The 20121-nt window shown below is 39.0% G+C and overlaps 1 protein-coding gene across 1 annotated transcript; it reads right to left on the minus strand.

Annotated features, from left to right (window-relative positions):
• Positions 1-261: 261 nt before the first annotated feature.
• rad54l (RAD54 like) lies at positions 262-11977 on the minus strand. The gene is made up of 18 exons (XM_061078548.1): positions 11961-11977; positions 11783-11866; positions 10543-10653; positions 10375-10435; positions 10142-10277; positions 9699-9768; positions 9147-9435; positions 8460-8584; positions 7931-8081; positions 7711-7837; positions 6889-6963; positions 6466-6596; positions 6154-6264; positions 3483-3606; positions 3309-3387; positions 3049-3228; positions 2771-2934; positions 262-472 (listed from the first exon to the last, which is right to left on the minus strand). The coding sequence occupies exons 1-18, from the start codon at positions 11961-11963 to the stop codon at positions 271-273; spliced, it is 2223 nt and encodes a 740-aa protein (XP_060934531.1). The 5' UTR covers positions 11964-11977; the 3' UTR covers positions 262-270.
• Between the last annotated feature and the right edge of the window lie 8144 nt (positions 11978-20121).

Consider the following 20121-nt stretch of genomic DNA (forward strand, 5'->3'; position numbering starts at 1 on the left):
ATAAACCCTTTTCACAGGATGTTGCATAATCTCTGAACAAGGATTCAAACAGTTCAAACACAAGAATGTTTCTCTCATCTCTAATGTATATAATATTATCATTTTGGATGTATCATGAGGTTTAACGGGGGGGAAGCAAACAATATCTATACTGTTTTAACACATTTTTTAATGTTAAAAACACAACAGAAATAAACCTCAACAACAAATAAATACAGTTTCCATATATACAGGTAGTAGAGATATATGACGTCTGTTGTGTTCCTCCTTCTACACAACACCTTTCTGGTCCTCATGAGAGCGCTGATGGAAGACAAAGGACACTGCAGCATCCCAGGAGGCTTTTAGCACCTGGTCTCTCAGGCCCTTTTTGTTGTAGCAGTGGTTCCACTGGGAAAGGTTACTGGTACAGTCAGAGTCCTCTGCAGGAGGCCGAACCTCGCTGCCATTCACACAGCGGTGACAACGAAACCTAATAACGACACAAGAGGCAGGAGGAAAGGCTGCATGAATACATTGTTCAAGGTGCAGCAGCAGTTTATTTCAGCCCTTGTCTCTGCAATGACTGGTCATTGTCAAATCAGTTTCCTTACATATGTTTCCTAGCATTTCCGGTGTAAGGAAATCTGCTATGTTACGTGCCCTCCTCTATTATCCATTCAACAGCATTATGTTAACATGTTAACTGTTGCTTAGTTTGTTTTCTAGTCTTCTGCGTTAGCACCACCTGTTGGACTGAAGTAAAACAGCTTGTTGTCTATGTTGTTTTAGACTGAACAACGGTCTGGAGCAGAGGTTCTCAAACTTTTGCAAGCTTGGCCCCCCCAAAGCTGGTTAGGGGTAGTTGGGGCTTTCAGCCAGCTACTCAAACAGACAAGCAACAAAATAACAAACAAACAAAATACACAGGCAAGTGTCGGCCTACTTTGAAATAAATTAAACACAGAACTTTGTAGGGCTATTTGAGTCCTCCCCATTATGGGGAAAATGTATGAAATAGGAAATACCCTATTTTGAAATAAATAAAAACATATAGCTGCAGCCTAATAACTTTAAAATATATATTTGAGTTGGCGAAATATTAAAACAAAAAGCGAGAGCAGGTCAGACTGGAGGCGAACACAGATACTGAAGCTCGGTAGAAACCAACTGCAGCTTCTGCTCTGATCAAGAAGCTGAGGCGCTGATCTCTGAGCAGCTGAGACCAGAGAAACTCAGTGTTACTGAGTCACACACAGACACACACAGAAACAGACACTTGCCCGCTCCCGGTACTTCATGACGGCCTGATACGATGATGTTTTAAAAAATTATTGTGGCTTAGTCAACCACCAACATGCAAAAGCGTGTGTCACACGGTGAAAGCGTGAGAGTTGGCAGCTCTGCGTTAATCTTGCGAGAAAAAAATTGACACCGTTAAAATGGGTTTGCGTTAACGACGTTAATTATACGTTTAAATTTGCAGAAATTGCTTTATGTGTGGCCACGAAATGTATAGCAATGACTTGGAAGTCTGATTCTCTCTGTGATGTGTCATCCTATGGACCAACTTTTTTCTTTTTTTTTCTTTTTGGGTGGGGGGAATTATTTACTTTGTTTATTGAATTAGTTTTATTTCATCTATGTGTGTATTTTTTTAATTTTGTTATGTAATTTTCTGTAATGTTTGATGTAGAGTGCTCTGAATCCTCTGCATGTTCTCTTGCAATGTGAAAATATTTGGAAAAATAAAAAATATTCAAAAAATAAATAAATAACGTGTTTAACTGACAGCACTAGTTCCTAACAAAACGAACAGTACACAACGTAGACAGGGACAGCACAGAATAGTATTCAAGTGCTGGTGTTTTATTTGTTGCAACACGGTGGGTGATTGAGGATGTAAAGGTAGGTGTCAAGGAGAAAAGGGCTAGCTGCAGTTGGAAGAAGTTAGCTAGCTAGAAGGATAGCTCTTGGGGCTACGAGCCCTCTAAAAAGACTGTGGAGCAAATTCCTCCATAGATTGGGCTACGAATAGGCCTACTGCACGTGCAGGAAGGTTTTACTAAGCAAGGAGTGAGTCTTTAAAAATACTGTTTATAAAGCAATGAATATCTGAATGATAGAGGAAACAAGAACAATCGCACAAACTCTGCAGGGTGTCGTCTCAGTGAGGGTGAGCGCTGACCATGCCTGTGGTTACTTTTATACTCGGAAGCGTACGTGCAACTCGTGTTCAAATGATAACACTCCTCTTTTGATTGGTGGATCAGGAATGAAACAGTATTTGATTTGTTTGTGTCCAGCCCCTTGCATTTCACCACTGAGGGACCTTTCACTTTTAATAAACCTTTTAATAATAAAAAAAATATATATATTTATTTTTGTATCCGTCTGTGACATCGCGCGCCCCCTGGAGAGTGTTCGCGCCCCCCACTTTGAGAACCACTGGTCTGGAGGAACCTTTAAGTTCCATGAAAAAAGTTCCTGTGATTAAAAGTTGCAGGTGTGTTTGGTCGTAATGCTGCAATGCTTTTCAAGAGACATAAGCTGCTAATATGACATAAGCCTTGAATGCCTTGATTTTTGACTCACAACTGGGGATTATTACAAATAAAATATTGGTTTTTACTGCTATTGCGAAAAATTTGAGGGTGTCCAGGTCAATTGTAATATTTCTGACTAGTTATTTAAAATTGATTCTTCTTTCTAAAGTTAATTCACTCCTCTGTAGAATTAGCAGAGTACGCTTGCATACACAACTTGCATGAATAATTATGTTTTTTTTTACTTGTCATGTGTGTCGCTGCTGGTCTCCTCGTTGAGCGTGAAGAGTTCTCGGAGTTCACCCAGAGAGAAGTGGCGCTCCACGTCCTGCTCCTCATCCACCACACAGCTGCTCAGGGCTTTCTTATGGGCCTGCCTCTGCAGGATCTTCTCCTCGATTGTCCCTGTCTTTACAAACAAAGACAAGCCAGTCAGGCTGGGAAACTCTGCAGCCCTGAAACATCTATTACCACGATCTCAACTTTTAAGAATTCTATCAGTAGGTAAGAAGACTGAACCCACAGAGAGCAGTCTGTAGATGTAGCAGGTCTTCTTCTGGCCGTCTCTCCATACCCGGGCCATTGCCTGCTCGTCATTGGCCGGGTTCCAGTCAGGATCAAACATCACCAAGCGATTAGCGCCAATCAGATTTAGGCCACATCCACCTGCCTTACTGCTCAGCATGAAGATGAACTCTGGGTTCTGAGGAACAGATGGATCAGAAGCTCGGTACCTGCATTTCAGATGTCACAGAATCATTTCAAACTGAGTTTTCAGCTTACTGATGGGCTGTTGAATCTTTCTACAATCTTTGCCCTCTTCTTGATGGACATCGTCCCATCCAATCGAACATAGAGATATCTGTAAAACACCAGGAGAATGGTTGTTACAGACTTTAAGTGACTCCCCGACCTACAAAACTAAAAACAATTAAATGTTGGTTTCCCAAAAATTACCTTCTAGATCTACATAATTTCTCAAAGAGGTCCAGTGTTTGTGTGTAATTGGAGACGAGCACCACTTTGTCACTAGTTGTTGTCCTCGTCATTGCCAGGATGTAATCAAGAACCAGCATTTTCCCTGGAAACAAGAAGACAACTTCAATAAATTCTGCATTTTAATGGCACTCTTCACCTCAAGGCGCTTTACATCGAAAGATACAGTCACCCATATACACACATGCAGCTCTTTCTAAACCTAACACTGTGTCAATCACACATCTCATTTGTTACAGAAGGCGCAGCTGTAATTGTATTTGGGGGATTCAGTGTCTTGCCCAAGGACACTGCGGACTGGAGGAAATCTAAGCCAACAGCTGAGCATCTGATGGGTGGACAACCGGCCCTACATCTGGACTCACACAAAGATACACCACAATTATTAAAACTGCAAAAGCGGGTGCTTTTATCCACTTAGGGACAAGAGAACAGTATGCAGTATTCACTCTCAGTTTAGGTCTGGTTTGGTCTCCATCAAATGCTCCTATACAGGGCTGAACTAAAGCGAAAAATAACTTTTTCACTGAGAACAGCTGCTGCCCGAAACAAGACTGATGAGAGCGCTGCGACAGAACCAAAACAGTGAGGCTTCAGTGAGGCAAGAGGCAAAAGACAACAAGAAGCTCCACAGACATGAGGGGAAATAATTCTCTACAGGTTTGTCACACCTGTCATCTTTAGGAACTCATGTTAAGAGCTGTTGATATGAACATTTTGAATAGAGCCATGTTTCATTCACATTATTTTCAAAGGCCCCATGAAATACAGTGAGGTTTAGGAACTAAATCTCTGACTTTTCACTTCCTCTAAAATACTTTTACTGTTTAATGACTTATCCTTCACACAGGGGTGTTTACTAATTTTGCAGCCAATAATAAAGCTTTTTCTGGAATTGTTAACTCCCGCCCTGTGACTAGACTGGCCCACAGGTTTCATTTAGTTTGATTAATGGGTAAAATCCACAGGCATGGGAGAGCAACAGTAACTTTCAATGTTGAACTACTGGTGAGGGAAATTAACTTTGTAGATTCTGTTTTTTTTTGTCAAAAATTAATCGATGTTGGGTTCAGACAAATGGTTCCAATGTGATCTTTTGGGGGTTATTCAGATGATGTATGTATAATACTCTGTGTTCATGTGAGGTAGCAAGATGAGAGTACACCGACAATGAACTAAAAGATAACATGTAAAACCTGTTGAACAAAGGAGGGCCTGATTAACACCTGGAAGTATGATTCAATTAGATAATAAGACAATACAATCAGAAAGTTTGAGCGAACAATCGCGTTCTCTTCATACAGCATTGAACGCTCAACATTCAAGAAGAATGTCTTCAACTGTCAAATCTGAAGCAGGGGCATCTCGCACATTCAGCATTATTGGCTCCTGTAACTGCCAATCAATAACCACAACAGCTCCCTCAATAGCCTCATGTTTTTACTGAGCAACTGTAAATAAGCAGAATCAAATAGCTCAAACGTCTGTTTCACTGGGTCTTTAAGCATAATTACAAACTAAAATGTAAATCCAGAAATTTCCACACTAGCTTCACATGTTGTCCAGTTAAAGAACTTTAGATCACCTTTCAGCAGTGGTGGAATGAAACAAAGTATTTTTACTTCATTACTGTACTTAAGTACATTTTTACGTATCTGTACTTTACTTATTATATATAATAAGTAAAAATAATAGTGCATACTTTTTACTTTTACTCCGTTACATTTTGCAGCTATTATCTATACTTTTACTCCGCTACATTTCTACAATATAAGTCGTTACTCGTTACATTTTATGACACACACACACACACACACACACACACACACACACACACACACACACACACACACACACACACACACACACACACACACACACACACACACACACACACACACACACACACACACACACACACACACACACACACACACACATCTGGGTGACACATACGCACACACACACACACACACACACACACACACACACACACACACACACACAGTCACACACAGTGGCCGGTCAGCAGCCGTCCGGACCACTCCGTTAAGAAGGAGGAGGAGACGTTTCTTTAGTTTTAACGCCGCCACTTTATTTATTGACTGTCCACCGGAGCAACACTCTCATCACCCCTAGGTGCTCGTTCACTTCTCGTATTCACACACTTCTTGCGCAAGTTACCCAGGTGCACTACGTCACTCTCTGGGCCCGTTCTTTAAAGGGGCAGGCCATACCTGCAAATGTTGTTGCTTATAATTATAATTAGTAGTGACATATGTAGAGGCATGAGTATTACCAGTAGCTATATCTGCATTCTTTATCAAAATGGCACAGCCTAGACATTGAGAGACAACCCATTGCGTGAGTACTTTTACTTTTAATACTTAAAGTAAATTTAAAAGTAAGTACTTTTTACTTTTACTTAAGTAGGATTGTTGATGTAGTACTTTTACTTAAGTATATATTTTCCTGGGTACTTGTACTTTTACTTAAGTACTAAACTTCAGTACTTCCTCCACCACTGCCTTTCAGTTATTCTACACCTCTCCTACATACGAGTCACTCATGCTCTATTTCTGGATTACTTTCTTTTTGAACACTATCACAGCTGCATTGTACATGTTCTTACCAGAAAGCTGAGGCTCCACAGCTTTAGTGCAGTATCCCGGTGGAAATAGATCCAGTGCCCCATCGAAGCCCTCCTCGCCCTCCACACACTTCTCATAGATGAGTGCTGGGTCTAGAACAACAGACCAAGCAGCAGATGGTTCTAAATAAAATGGGTACTACTTGGCCAATGGCCCAAAAGAAAAAACTAATTTTACATTTGAGTCTGTACTTGAGAAGCCTACCTTAAAAAGTACCAAGTTTCTCTCTATCAAGGATACATTCACTGATGCTACACAGAAAATAGTGCGTTCTATTTGGTTTAAGCACTTACGATTACACAGTTTTTTGAGTGATGTGATGGAAGACAGGGAGGAGACACTTATCTTGCCTTCCTGTAACGTCTCAACAGGTTTGGCCTGTATCAGGAAACGCTTATAGAGCTCAGTCTGTAGAGGAGTCAGCCTGAAGAGAAACACATCACTTGTGTGATTGAAAACTCTTTCTTCACATATTGTATGACCATTTAACCAAATGAAGCCATATTTCTCGGCTTCATTTTGTTAAATGTAGAGTAATGTTTCTACTTCAAGTTATGAAAAACACGACTTTAGTATTGTTACTGGACCACAGTTGTATGTGTAAGGTATGTACAGTATCTATATAAAGCTTTATTAATACTTAAACCTAGACAAACAAATTCCAGCTCTCTTTTTACATCTAAACCTTTATGAAGACACCTAATGAATCCACCCACCTGCAACACACAACCTGCTCAATTTTCACAGGGAGATACTTCGACAAGATATCAGACGTTCTCCTGATCAGACACCTGTGGAGGCACAACATGCTCAATATTATAAGGACAGTTAAATACAATCATGTGTATTTTTTATGTTTTCATTTATTATGTTAAATGCATTAAAATAAATGAGCAGAAGTGAATTAAACAATCATAATAATAGCAGTCTAAGGTAGAAATGAACAATGTGGATAAAATCTTCTTTAAAGTATATTGAATTAGATATGTATATATATATCATGACAGTTAAATTATAGAAAAATGTGTGGTTTATGGATGAAACAAGCAGACAGAGATAACATGTATAATTCATCTGATTTAAAAAAAAACACTAGTAAATATGAAAAACAAAAAATGACATTTTGAAAGGTTGTGTTTAAAGTTTTTGTGTGTGGTTGTAGGTGGTGGAAATCTGAAATAAGAGCAAATAAAGAAATTATCCCAGAGCTCTACACAGCTCACTGTCGGTGTTGATTCAAAACAAACTCATTATTACAGACTTATAATGAAAGGAGCGACCTTAGGCAGGTGGTTTCACTACATGTCATACGGGGGCAGGAACACCAGATATGAGCTTACTGGAAGGAACAATTTTTACCAAAAAAGTAATTGAGAGTAGGTGAAAGACAAAGGTTATGTGAGGATGACATTTCCAAGACACAGGAGAAAGATAATTTAAAAAACGCATATGACATTTTTATTAAAGGAATGACAAAGTTAACGGAAACATGAAAATAAAATATGAATATACACCCTGTGTTACATGCTTGTGCTGACCTGTTGACGATGCTGATGAGCTCCTTGAGTTTCTCCTCTCCAGCGTGTCTGTCTCTGTCACTGGCATCTGCATCTCTACCCTTCAGGATGGGAAGCTCAAAGCGCTTTTTAAACTCCTGAGCTGTGCCTGTCATCAAATTGAAGAAACAAACAGTTAACAAACAAAGCACTGACTGCAGAAATAACTCATATGTATGTGCGTGTGTGTGTGCGTGCTTACCAAGGATCCCAGCATTAACAAAGTGGACCAGGCTGAAGTACTCCAGCAGATCATTCTGGATGGGCGTGCCTGATATCAGTACTCTCCTCTGTGCACTCATGGCATTCAAGGCCTGGTATGTCTGGTTGTCAGAGTTCTTTAGTCGATGGCCCTACACACATACAATTATTATTTTTTTTTTATTTGTTTGTTTGTTTGTTTGTTTAATTAATAGGAAAATGCACACTGATAACAAGACCTGGGTTGGTAACATAAAAAACAATAGTTTCAGTTAAAGGATCACACATCTGGTTTGAAATGTGTCAGGTGAAAGTGAATTATGTATGACATTCCAATATTTACTTAAGCTTACTGACATCACAGTTTGTCCAAACTCAGTTGGACTAAAGAAAGCCTTGTGGGGCCCCAACATAATTACCAAGGTATTTGCTGCCATCAACACATAAAAATAAACAATCACACACAAATGTTACACCACTGTAACAGCTGTTCCTGACAAATCTTAAGGGTAACGGATCAGACAAAATACCTCATCACAAATGACAAGTCCAACTTTGCCCTTGTGTAAAACCTCAGCGTGCAGTCGAAAGGTCTCATAGGATATGATCAGGATTGGGGTGTGAACTCTCAAACCATGCTGAGACATGAAGTTCACTAGAAATCACAGAAAAAAAAACAATTAAGAGACACATTTTCATTACTCCATAACAACAACTTAAGAAAACCTAAAAACCCAAGTTGGTATGTTGTTGTAGGAAACTTCCATGGATGGGGAATAATATCATTTTGTCTCCGTGCTTGTGAATAATCATTTGTGTGGATTTAATATCAGTTAGTCCAGTCACAGGCCTCTTATATAAAAGAAGTATTTAAACCTTAAATCTGAGATGATGATCGGTGCAAATTGGTTTGCCTGGAACACATCAAGGAATACATAGGAAGAAATATTGATTACTGCAGCCTTAAAGGCAGGTGCATGTCTGACCTTATACAGCATTTTGAAAGACTAAAACCTACAACCCAAGATGACAGGGGAAGTTAACTGGTAATGAATGTGTGGCCACCTGACAAGTATTTTCAATATGCCCACTGACAATTAGTGTTAACCCGTCTCAAAGGATGGATTATGTTTAAGATATGGCCCAAGAGGGGACTTACCAACATATCTCTTTGCTGTAAGTATTCATAATGAGAGGGAAGGAAGAGATTAACTAACCTAGCTGCTTATCGATTGCATCCTTTGAACCTCCATCAATGGCCACTGGTGTGATGCGTCCTCCCAGCCACTTTCCTACTTCATTGTACCAGTTGCGAACTAAACTAGAAGGTGAAACCACAATGACCTTGTCTATCTCTGGCTTAGCATCAGGGCTTTGGCGTAGCAAGGTCCACATTAGGGCGATGCACTGCAAAGTCTTCCCCAAGCCCATCTCATCAGCCATGATGCAGCCATATGATTCTGAGATGCGTCTGCCTGTCACACACTCCCACAGGAATTTTACCCCCTGTGGGAAACAAAAGACATAATTTTCAACTTCAAAGACAAAATCTTATTGTAACACCAACGGTTTATCCCTGGTTCTCCTCACATCTTACAGATGAAGACTGTAAGATGTAATTAAAGGTTAGAGAAGAAGCTCACCCTACTGTTTGTAATGTAGGGTGATGAATCCACCAACAAAAGGTCAAATCAATATCAAAAGATTCTACATCTCTACGGTTTAACACTGTTGTAATTTTTGTTTAGTACAGGAAAAAAAACGTTTACCTCTCTCTGATGGGGTCTGAGCACTTTTCCTAAAACCGGATCCACGACAACATGGACTGGAAGTTTTTCTCTGAGCAGGAAAAAGAGGGATCCTTTTATTACATACATTTACATTTGTCCACTGTTGATTAATCAGTGAAACGTATGTTTTTGAAGTCAATATTGTAGATGTGTGTAGTCAATAATTGATGTGTCTGCCTAAACAATATGGTATGTGACAACTGTCAGATAGATATGCAACAGATCACTGTGAGGTGATGATGGGCGGCAGATTGCCAACTCATTGAAAAATGTTACTAATGGTAAAAATCACCAGATTATTGAAGACACATCCAATGGAAACTTTACCCACCAGTCACCACCCTTAATTGTAAGTGTCAATCAATAAAGTGTTTTCACTGTAGAATCAACTCAGAGATTATTTGATGGAGCGAGGTACCTACTTGTCAGCTTTGATCAGGTCATGAGCACTCAGATTCGGGGGCTCATAGAGAACCAAAGCATCCTCTGCAAAGGGATCGTGAAGTGCTTTCCTCACTCCTGCACGCTTTAGACCAAGTGCCCTGATTCCCAGCGCACCTGTGGGAAATTAAGCAGTTAAATAAATCCTTTGTCATATCCACGCACTAGACATAAGTAGATGTAATAGAAGCTGTATTGAAGAGACAAAATTTACCTGTGTAATTTGGAATCGGGATTTTAAATGGCTTGGAGAGGATACTTCGAATAAATGCCTCCTGTGGATAAGATTTTAAAGTTACCCAAGTAATGGCATCAAGCAGTAACCATAACTGCATTTGTTTACAAAATGTGTGGAAAGATTTAACAACCAGACAATGCTTACATGTTTTTCACCATCCACACATGCAGGCCAGTTGTTGAGCTGAGTCAAAGGCTTTCTGAAAGGAGAAATATGGTTCTCTCTCATCTCATTATCTCTTTTTCTTTTTTTCTCCTGTGAAGAGGCACAACACATAATTCAATTTCAACACTCACATTCTCAAACAAACCATTTTTCTACTAACTAAATCATACAATTTCTTCCTGCTTTCTTCCTACAAGAGGCCTTATGAAGAAAAACTGTGACTGACTTACCTCCATAAATGACACATTACAAACATGAGAGACCATTACAAAAACTATAGAAAACAAATGCTTCCCAATGATTCAGCAATTAAGTGTTCACAAAATGCAAATATGCTGTTGTTGTAAAGTGTCTGCAGACATGTTGTACAAGGTCTGTGAATATTCAAGCAAGTAAGAAGACATCCAACTCATCCTTATTATTATTATCATCAGCACCATCACTATCACTATGTGTATTACCACCAGTGTCTGGCTGTGGTGGCAACGAAGTAAAATTGGTGTTGATCAAAGATGCTTCAGGTTTAACTCTCCTTTTGATAGTTGTTTACTTGTTGCTGGGTGAAGTCACCATGGTAACTCACCTACTGATCATTTTTAGCCTACCGATTGGCTAAAAACTATGGGGGACAGAGCATTTGCAGTTGGGCCCGGAGGCCTGAGGAGATCAGGTCAGCTGACTCAATTAACTCTTTTAAGTGCCTTCTTAAAACATACTTTTATCAAACAGTCTTTCCTGAGTTTACCCGTCTTTACTGTCTTTTAAATTATTGAGCATTTTACATGGCCCGTATACACTAATGTATTTTACCTGTTTCTTCTAAACCTGTTTTTTTTACGACCGGTCTTTTTTTTTCTTTTTTTTTTGCTGCCTTTGTTACATGTGAAAAGTGCTCTATAGATAAGGGTTATATTATAATTATAATAGTAAAGCACCTTGGTTCAGCACCTGCTTTTTAAAATATACTATGTACAGATATGAGGCTTGACTATATACATACACCGGTTATAGCTCCATTTTAGGATGTAGGCAAGGAAACCAACATTTTACTGATAACCATTGTCATAGCACAGGTTATCAGGGCAGCTGCAAACCCAGATTACATGAGAAATACTGGCGGTGCCTAAAGTGGCTCCGCAGCCCAGACCCCGGGCCTCCCCTCCACACAGGTGGTTAACACGGTGGAGTTCAATGATGTGTTCGAGTCCCACTAACTCACGGTTCTACATGTCCACTCCTCGTCCTCACAGGAGTCACCTCCCTGCCTCCGCTTAGCGACCTGACTGGGAGCCAGACTCCTCCTCTGGAACGACGGGTTTATAAGGAAAGGATTAGTTAAAGAGCGTAGTTACGAGTCTAGCATCAGGGGACAAACACGGACACTTTGTCTCACTCACCATTTTCCAACGTTCAGCGCCTGTTGCCCAGGAAACGCGTCACTCCCATGCTGATCTGCGAGAGGTAGAGCACTCAGCAGATAGTGACGTTCACCTCAGCTGCTGTCAGTCCAGTGAAGATATCATTGTAGTCCTCATTAAAAAGACATGGCTGTGCCCCTCCGGTTTACACGCACTCCGTTTCTATCAAAGTTCGCGCTAAATGTTTCACAACAGTACGGCAAGCCCAATAGGTCATACTAACTGTTGTGTGCCTGCTGTAGTGCGCCGCCAGCTGGGAGACAGCTGATATTGCAATCTCTATGCCATGCGGCAGTGTCCGTTCTAAACCTTCGTGTTTGTAATGGGCTGTTCGCTGCTCCTGTGTTAATGCTCAGGAGTCACTTGAAAGTTATTCAGTGAGTCCTCCTCAAACATTTATATAATATACTGCGGCTGTTTGACTTTTTTGTGTGCTGAGCATCTAACAGACTCAGTAAAAAAAACTTGTTCTTTATGGTAACCGTTTTTCATAAAATTAAACAGAATTAGCTCTTTAACTGAGGTTTATATAAATTTGAACGATGAGGACGAGGGAGTGATGTCAGATATCATCACCTGTGAATGTCTCTGTCCAAAATGGCTAAATTAAAATAATTAAAATTATCTGGCGGCAATTTGGTTGGATTTTGGTCTCACCCAGTTGCCGACTGCTGCTGTAAATTATGTGAAGACATAGAAGAGGACATGCTTCCTCTTAACAGCATATCCTTTGAATGTCACAGGGTTCTGGAAACTACACAGCTGACCTCGGTGAGATATGGGTTCACTGCATGTCTCTAGACTGGGGCAGAGGTTGGACCCTAAACAAATCTAATAGTGTGGTTGTAGCCCATGAAACCTCGGCAGACACAGGGACAACATGCGATCCCACTCCTCCCTGTTTTTGTCCATTGTCACCAAATCTAAGTCTTGATATCGCATAGTTTCATCTCTGCTGTATCTTTTTTTCATTTCTTCTCAGTGCCTTCCTTCTGTCTCTGCGTCAGTATCATCTTTATATCTGTCCTGCTAAAATTAGCTGTTGTTATTTTATCTAACCTCCCTTGCAATTTTTGTTGCCATCTCATTTCATACCAGCACTATATTCCGGTATCCAATCCTTTCAATGATCCCCTCTTCACTGATATTGACTCAATTATGAATTGTCATCTTAAACATCATCTTTGCTTTCTAATCTCTCACTGCAGTTTTTTTTCACAGTTATGTTACATTTATATACACAAAATAGTGTTATGGATATGATTATACAAATGGTATATAAAAGGTTAAAACCAGCTACAATATTAAAATATTGCATATGTGTTGGTGCATGAGAGATATGTTACGTTATATAACGCTAACAAGCACCATTCTGCTGCTAGGGAATACCTGTCAGAAATGTGAGATACTTAATATTATATTTTCCTCCCAATACTCCTAAATGTCTGCTTTAGTAAAGTTGAGTGCATCAAGTTTGTTTTGTCGTTGTTTTCACATTTTGGTTCTACTAGCACTTTTGTGGATGAAGTAATCAAAGTCGTGTCATAAAGCTGTGTAGTATTTGATTGTTTCGACACACTCTACCAACAGGTGGCAGCTTCTCCTGTCTGTGTGTCCAGGCTTGTGTGCATGCTGAGCACACGCTGTTTGGTTGCCCCTACTGAGACGCTGTAGTAAACACACCCTCCTCCTGTATGTGGCATTAAAACAAAGTAATCTGTGCTAAAAGCTGCTGGTAGTGTTGTGTCATATTTTTATGTGTTGATGCTGTGGTTAATAGTCCATGTGAAACCTCTGTGGCAATGGTGCGTTCAACATTGACAGTCAGATGATTACAGTGTTATGCATTATAGACAGATGACTGGATACCCTTTGTTTTAAAAACTATTACTACCACAATTGGAATCTGCCGGGACATTAAATCTCAAACCCACAGGATACAGTGTGAGGATTGAACTTGGCCAGTCAGTCAGTGCCGCTGGTCTTCGCAGCTCATTGGTTGTGATTGATAGATGGTAATTGTTGGATTAATTATATGAACTATGTGAAATTCATGGTGGAGTTAATGGGCCAGATAGATGATTGCACACACACACACACACACACACACACACACACACACACACACACACACACACCAATTATTTGATTTACAAAACATAGGAACATGGAAATATCTTTAGAGTTTTTAGTTTTTTAGGGATACAAAACACTGTATTTCCACTGAATGGTACATTTTTAGATTTTGTGCTGACCTTTCAAGAACACGCTTTTCCTTCAAACCAAGATGAAAGAACATTTATTTAATTTTCCTTCCCTTTGTATGTTCTATTTTTTTAGATTTCAATTACAATTCAAGTCTTTAAAAGGAAAATGCATGTTTATTTTTCTTATCCTTTGGCCAGAAATCTGAAAATTACATTGGTGTCAGTATTAGTAGAGTATAGGAGCCAGAGCCTTATGTCATCAAGCTCTTCTTCTGTGGAATCATCTCGCAATTTCAGATTGGGAGCGGGAGAATCCTCATTCTCTTTATAGAGTAGGCTTAAATCCTTTTTGATAAAGCTTATAGTTAGAGCTGGCCCAGAGCACTCTTGGATCAGTTCTTAGTTACGTTGCTATATGTCTAATAGTTTGTCAGGGAAATATGACACATGGAGCTCCCATCTCCTCCTCTCCCTCTTAATCACATTAAAATCTCATGAATTCATGATATGGTTTGTCTACTTTTCTTGTGTTGTATCATTGCATATATATATACTACCATTACTGGCAACATTGCTATCATTTTATGTATTGCTTCTCCTTTCCTCTATATCAGAATTTCATGTATTCATGTATCTTAGACTGTGTCTTTTCTCATGAATGTTGTGAATATGGATATTTTATTGACATGCATATTACACATCTATTGCACTTCTGTCAATTCTAGGAGAGGGATTCTTCAAATGAGGCTAGAGGCTGATCTCTGTCATTCCCAGCTAAAAGGGCCTTTAGGTAGTTTTTCCTTTCTTTTTTAGGGTTAAGGACAGGGGATGTTGCACCTTGGTGAACCCTGTGAGGCTATTGTGGTTTGTGACTATGGTCTGTCCAAATAAAATTTGTTTTATTTAATTGATTGATTAACACCTGTTGGTTAATGATGTTTAATCCAAACTGGGCTACATACATGTTAACTATTTATCTGGAAAGTCTGTCAAATATTTCACTGGAATAATTTTTTATTTGAAAGTCTAAAACGTCCTATTGACACACCAATTAAATTAAATTCAGTTTTATTTATAAAGCACCAAATCCCAACATACATTATGTCAAGATAATTTACACAGAAAAGTCGAGACTTAAAAAAATTATAGAGGAACCCAATAGTTCCCACAATGAGCAGCATTAACTGTTGAGAGAAAAAACGTCCCGTAAACAGGAAGAAACCTTTAGAACCAGATTCATCATGAGTGATTATCTACCTCAACAGGTTGGGATGAGAGGAGAAAAATGATGGAGAGAGGAGAGGTGGGTGAAAAAGAGGGGAGATATGAGAGAAAAAGAGGGGCAGGTTGAAGAGAGGGGGAGAGACAGGATAGAGAGAGACCAGGGCCATATTTAAGGTCTGTCAGAATTGTAATACTGTAGAGGACACAAGATTCACAAGAACTCTGTGAAGAGTACAGTGAAATAAACTGGATTCATGTTTACCACAGCAGTAATTTCACCCGAAGAAGAATATATCAAGAGGGAACAGAAAAATTAGGTAACTAATTTCGTGATGTGACTGATGTGGGGTGGGGTCTCTCAAAATGGATCAATGCACAATAAACCAAGGTCAAATAAAAGTTTTACATGTTTTATTACTAACAATGTACAAAACAGTGGCCAGAAGGCTTTTTAGAATACACTGAATATATTCAAGACAATACAGTACCATGTTGAATTTGAAGACTATGAACACTTCTTATATGAGGTTAATAGGTGAATACTGTGCTACTTGGCTGTGATATACAGTACAGTGCCGATCCTAGTATAAGAGCACTACAGCAGCCCATGGTACTGTCCACTGGCAGAACATTGTATGTGTATGAAAGATGTGGTATACACAAATACCCAGTTGTGGTTAGGGCATGAGGGTTAACCCCATCTCATTTACACTTTGTTTGGAGTCTTGCTCATCATGTGTTATAAGCAAGTTTTAGGCCTGAATGATTGTTACTTGTGTGAATTGAACAACCCTGTCTCCCTAAAGTTATGTGTCTATACAGAAACAGTAGTACAATACATTTTATATAACATGTTACGACAACAGGATCATGTTTCCTATACACAATGGGGACATTTTATTTTTATTTATATACTTGACTATTTAATTACTAAGTTGACTAATGCAATGATACTGAACATATCAGTAAAATGTTCACAGTGTTAGTTGTTGTAGAACAACCTCCACATGTAGTGACTCAACTTTTATTCAGAAAAAGCTCTTAGTTAAGGTCAGTGAAAGCTCAGTAGTCTAGTTTCATGAGTAAAAGTTCACAGTGACTCTAGACACAACATGAATGTTCACTGATAATCAACCAAAGCCATTGTTGATGAACCTTATGCAACGTGTCAGGACCCACCGACAGTGACAGTCATGCACTGCTTAGATCAGATATCACCTCAACCCCCTCAACTTATATCCTCTGCTTCTGATAAATTCATTGAAAACAAAAAGTTAACTCTGACAATAATGACGGATCTGTTTCTGACAAGACACAAAGTTGTATAGAAACATAATTTGTAGGTGACAGGGAAGATTTAGCTAAAGTCTGAACTCTGTCCCTCACAGAACTGTGGGTATATATTTAATTCAAGTAATACCTGGCTACTTCATTGAGATTAAACATCCTGCGACCAAATTTATGCAAATACATAATAAATAAAATAATTTAAAACAATAAATACTCTTATGTACAGTAAGGCAACATGATGCATAGCATCTAACAGAGAAGTTACATTTTGACTTTAACAGTGACAAAAGGCCTCAGAAGCCACTTAACTACACATGGTGAAAGCACAGACAACCAATATTTCAAAACAGATTATTTTTTTTCATAATCAAAATATCTCAGATATCACTTTTGTTTTTGGTAGACAGTCAAATGAGCCTGAAACCAATTTCACCTCTGTATCGGGTGTTTCTGATTTTTCGTTCTCCCTGCTCCTCTGCCATCATATCATTTTCCTCAATCCATGTCCCTTTTCTGGATGACAGTCGGTTGATAAACAAAGCATGAAACAACTTTCTCATCATCATTCATTTATCTTGGCTATTTTCTCATAATGACCTGGATAATTTAATGGTCAGGGAGAGGAAGAATCTGTTGTCTTTCAGTTGTAAAAACCTTTTCATTTAAAATGAAAAAAATGTCATGTTAAAGTTATGAAAAACAAAGAAATTACTATGTTTCACTATGACACAATTAACATTTAAAACAAATGTTAACCTGACAATGTTTTACCCTTGCTAGTAACATATTTCATTGCGTTTTGTGAATTTTCCATGCCAATAAAAATCAAATCACAGCACAGAAAATAAAGGGAGGAAGTGTACTGCATCTCTATGTTGTCCAGCAGAAAGCAATGCTAAGCTGCTCTCACTGGCTACTACACTGCACTGCCTCAGGTGGTGTGAAGATAATTCTCTTTTTGGATTGGACAGTTCCAGGACCACCTCGAACAAATATTTGTGATTGTAAGTGAGTGACTGAGTCAAACCATTGGTCTGTTGGACTTTTCCCATTGGCTGTTGATCTTATAAAATGATTTTGTGCAATAATCAAATTTTATTTTTGTATAGCCCATATTCACAAATCACAATTTGTCTCATAGGGCTTTAACATGGTGTGACATCCTCTGTCCTTAAGCAATAATGAGTGCAACTAAATTCAATTGATTGCTTTGATCCTCTTAGCTCCCATGTCACAGTTAAAACAGAAACACAGAGCTTAGACAAAGACATTCAATTTAAGTCTGTATGAAAAAAAAGAACCAACAGCACAATTTTCATTTTCACACGCCCATAAACATTGTTTTTAAATGAAGACGCAGCCCCTCTCCACCCACAGCTCAGGGGCAAAAAAACAGGCAACGTAAATCTTCTTACAGTAACTTTATAGACTGTGGTTTGAATGATGTGCTCACAATTTTAATAGAGACTAGAATTACCGCACTGGGGTTGCATGCCTCTGCCAACCAGTGCTGTTTCTGTGTACATATTTATACATATTTTTTTTGATATAAAGGTCACTGTAACCTTCACCTTTGACAACTGAAACACAGTAGCATGAGGTCCTTGTGACCTTTGAACTTGGGCTACCAAGATGAAATCTGAGCTCAAGTGAATGTTTGCTCCAAATGTGAAAGAATTCCCTTGAGTCGTTTCAGAGGTATAGCATTCAGAAGTTTCACGAAATTTTTCACCTAATTCCTCCGGCTACTGGCTATTGCTCGTGCGGAGGCATAAAAACAGATTCTTATCAAACCATCTATCTGAGGTGAAACAGGAGCAAAAATTATTATTGGACAACACATCACGTAATCTTTGCAAATTCACACATTGGGTCGTACCGTGCTGTTAACACCTGGAGACTGAAGACTGATCCAGCTGTGCCATCGTTATCAGAAACACAAACTGTTTCACATAACAGTTCAGGGGTATCTCTCTCGAACATTCTTATATGGAAGCAACTTAAACAAAATTTGAAGCACCCTTAGTCCAATCAAACAGTTAGCCTAGCTCTGTTGAGCTGAAAGGATACACAATCCAGTGAGTCCAAAGCTGTCTGCTTTACTTATATGATGCATCTGGCTGGCTATGTATATGTTTGCAGCTGTTTGTTGTAACAAACAAGTGTGTTAACAAAACTAAGAGTAGAATTGAGATGTACTCTTTTATTAATTTCAAAGAATGTTTTTTCTCCTGATACAATGAGCTGGTCCTGTGGGATTTTGCTCTGACACTAGAATCACTATTTTCTCCTGTCATAAAAACATGAGATTGAATTGAAAGAAAATGTGCAGCCTTATGTGTGGGCTTGGCTGTAAGCATTCTTCAGATAATCTTTAATAACAAAAAACAATGGAAAATTAAGTCTTTCAGTGAGCCTAGTAGTGAGGTGCTTTGTTATCCTGATGCTGTATGTGGAAACATGCTTTTCAGAGATACACAGTGCCAACACACAAAGTAAAAACAGTCAAATGCTTATTGTGGTCAGATGTGCAAGGGCTGGAAACTGCAAAGTATATGTGGTCCACTCACGTCACATAAACATCTCATACCCATGATACTGCAGCATAACATTTATATCCAGAGCCAGCATTCAACACTATGAAACTGATAATAATAATAATATGTAATAACTGCAGATAATGTAAATGTAAGCCCCTCAACCCTAAAATGATAAGCCGTTAGAAAATGGATACATGTATCATGCACGCATTTAAAATACGATTTTTAACTGTGTGTGTACAAAGACACACAAACATGTAAATCTCTGGCCACTGCAAAGAGCTGGCAAAAACACGATTGATAGTGTTGGTTGGGAAGCCAGTAAAGTATAATGTCCTGTTCTTTGCACTTGAAAAATAACCATAAAAAAACGCAATATTGTTGTATAACATTAAATTAATAATTGAAGTGGAGAAGTACAGTGAGCTGTATGATCCTCGGCACATGTTGTATAAAGACAACACCAAAAAGGACAAATGTTGGGACGCTGTTACAGTTAATGTTGGAGCAACAAGTGACTATATGCTTTTATACTACTGGGTCTACAGGTAATGTTATTAGCGCTGCCCGGCGCTTCAGCGTCTGGTGTGACCAGCCAAGCGCCGGCGGGTTAGGGATTAGCGCTGCGCTTTGGCGGTGCTTCCGCGTCCGGTGTAAACCCGGCGTAAAAGGCTGTTTCATTCAACATTTTTATTTTTACATTTAAATAGTAGGTAGTTTGTTATATTATTAGCTTTCATTAGCCTTAAGCATAGTTTAGTTCTCATAACCATAATCACTTCTTCACATTTGCTGAACTGGTACAATGCAGTTGCATTGAAAATTGTGGTAACTGAAAGCAGTTTTCTTATAAAATTTTGCAGAAGTTATTAGTGACAA

This window comes from Limanda limanda, chromosome 9, assembly GCF_963576545.1.
Source record: "Limanda limanda chromosome 9, fLimLim1.1, whole genome shotgun sequence".
In the NCBI taxonomy this organism is placed as follows: Eukaryota; Metazoa; Chordata; class Actinopteri; order Pleuronectiformes; family Pleuronectidae; genus Limanda; species Limanda limanda.

Excerpts from the sequence above, each read along its gene's own strand:
- rad54l (XM_061078548.1), bottom strand. Across the intron at positions 9,769-10,141 it reads GACCTGATCAAAGCTGACAA|AGAAAAACTTCCAGTCCATG; the intron begins GTAGGTACCTCG and ends TTTCCTGCTCAG. Across the intron at positions 6,964-7,710 it reads CTCATCAGCATCGTCAACAG|GTGTCTGATCAGGAGAACGT; the intron begins GTCAGCACAAGC and ends GTGCCTCCACAG.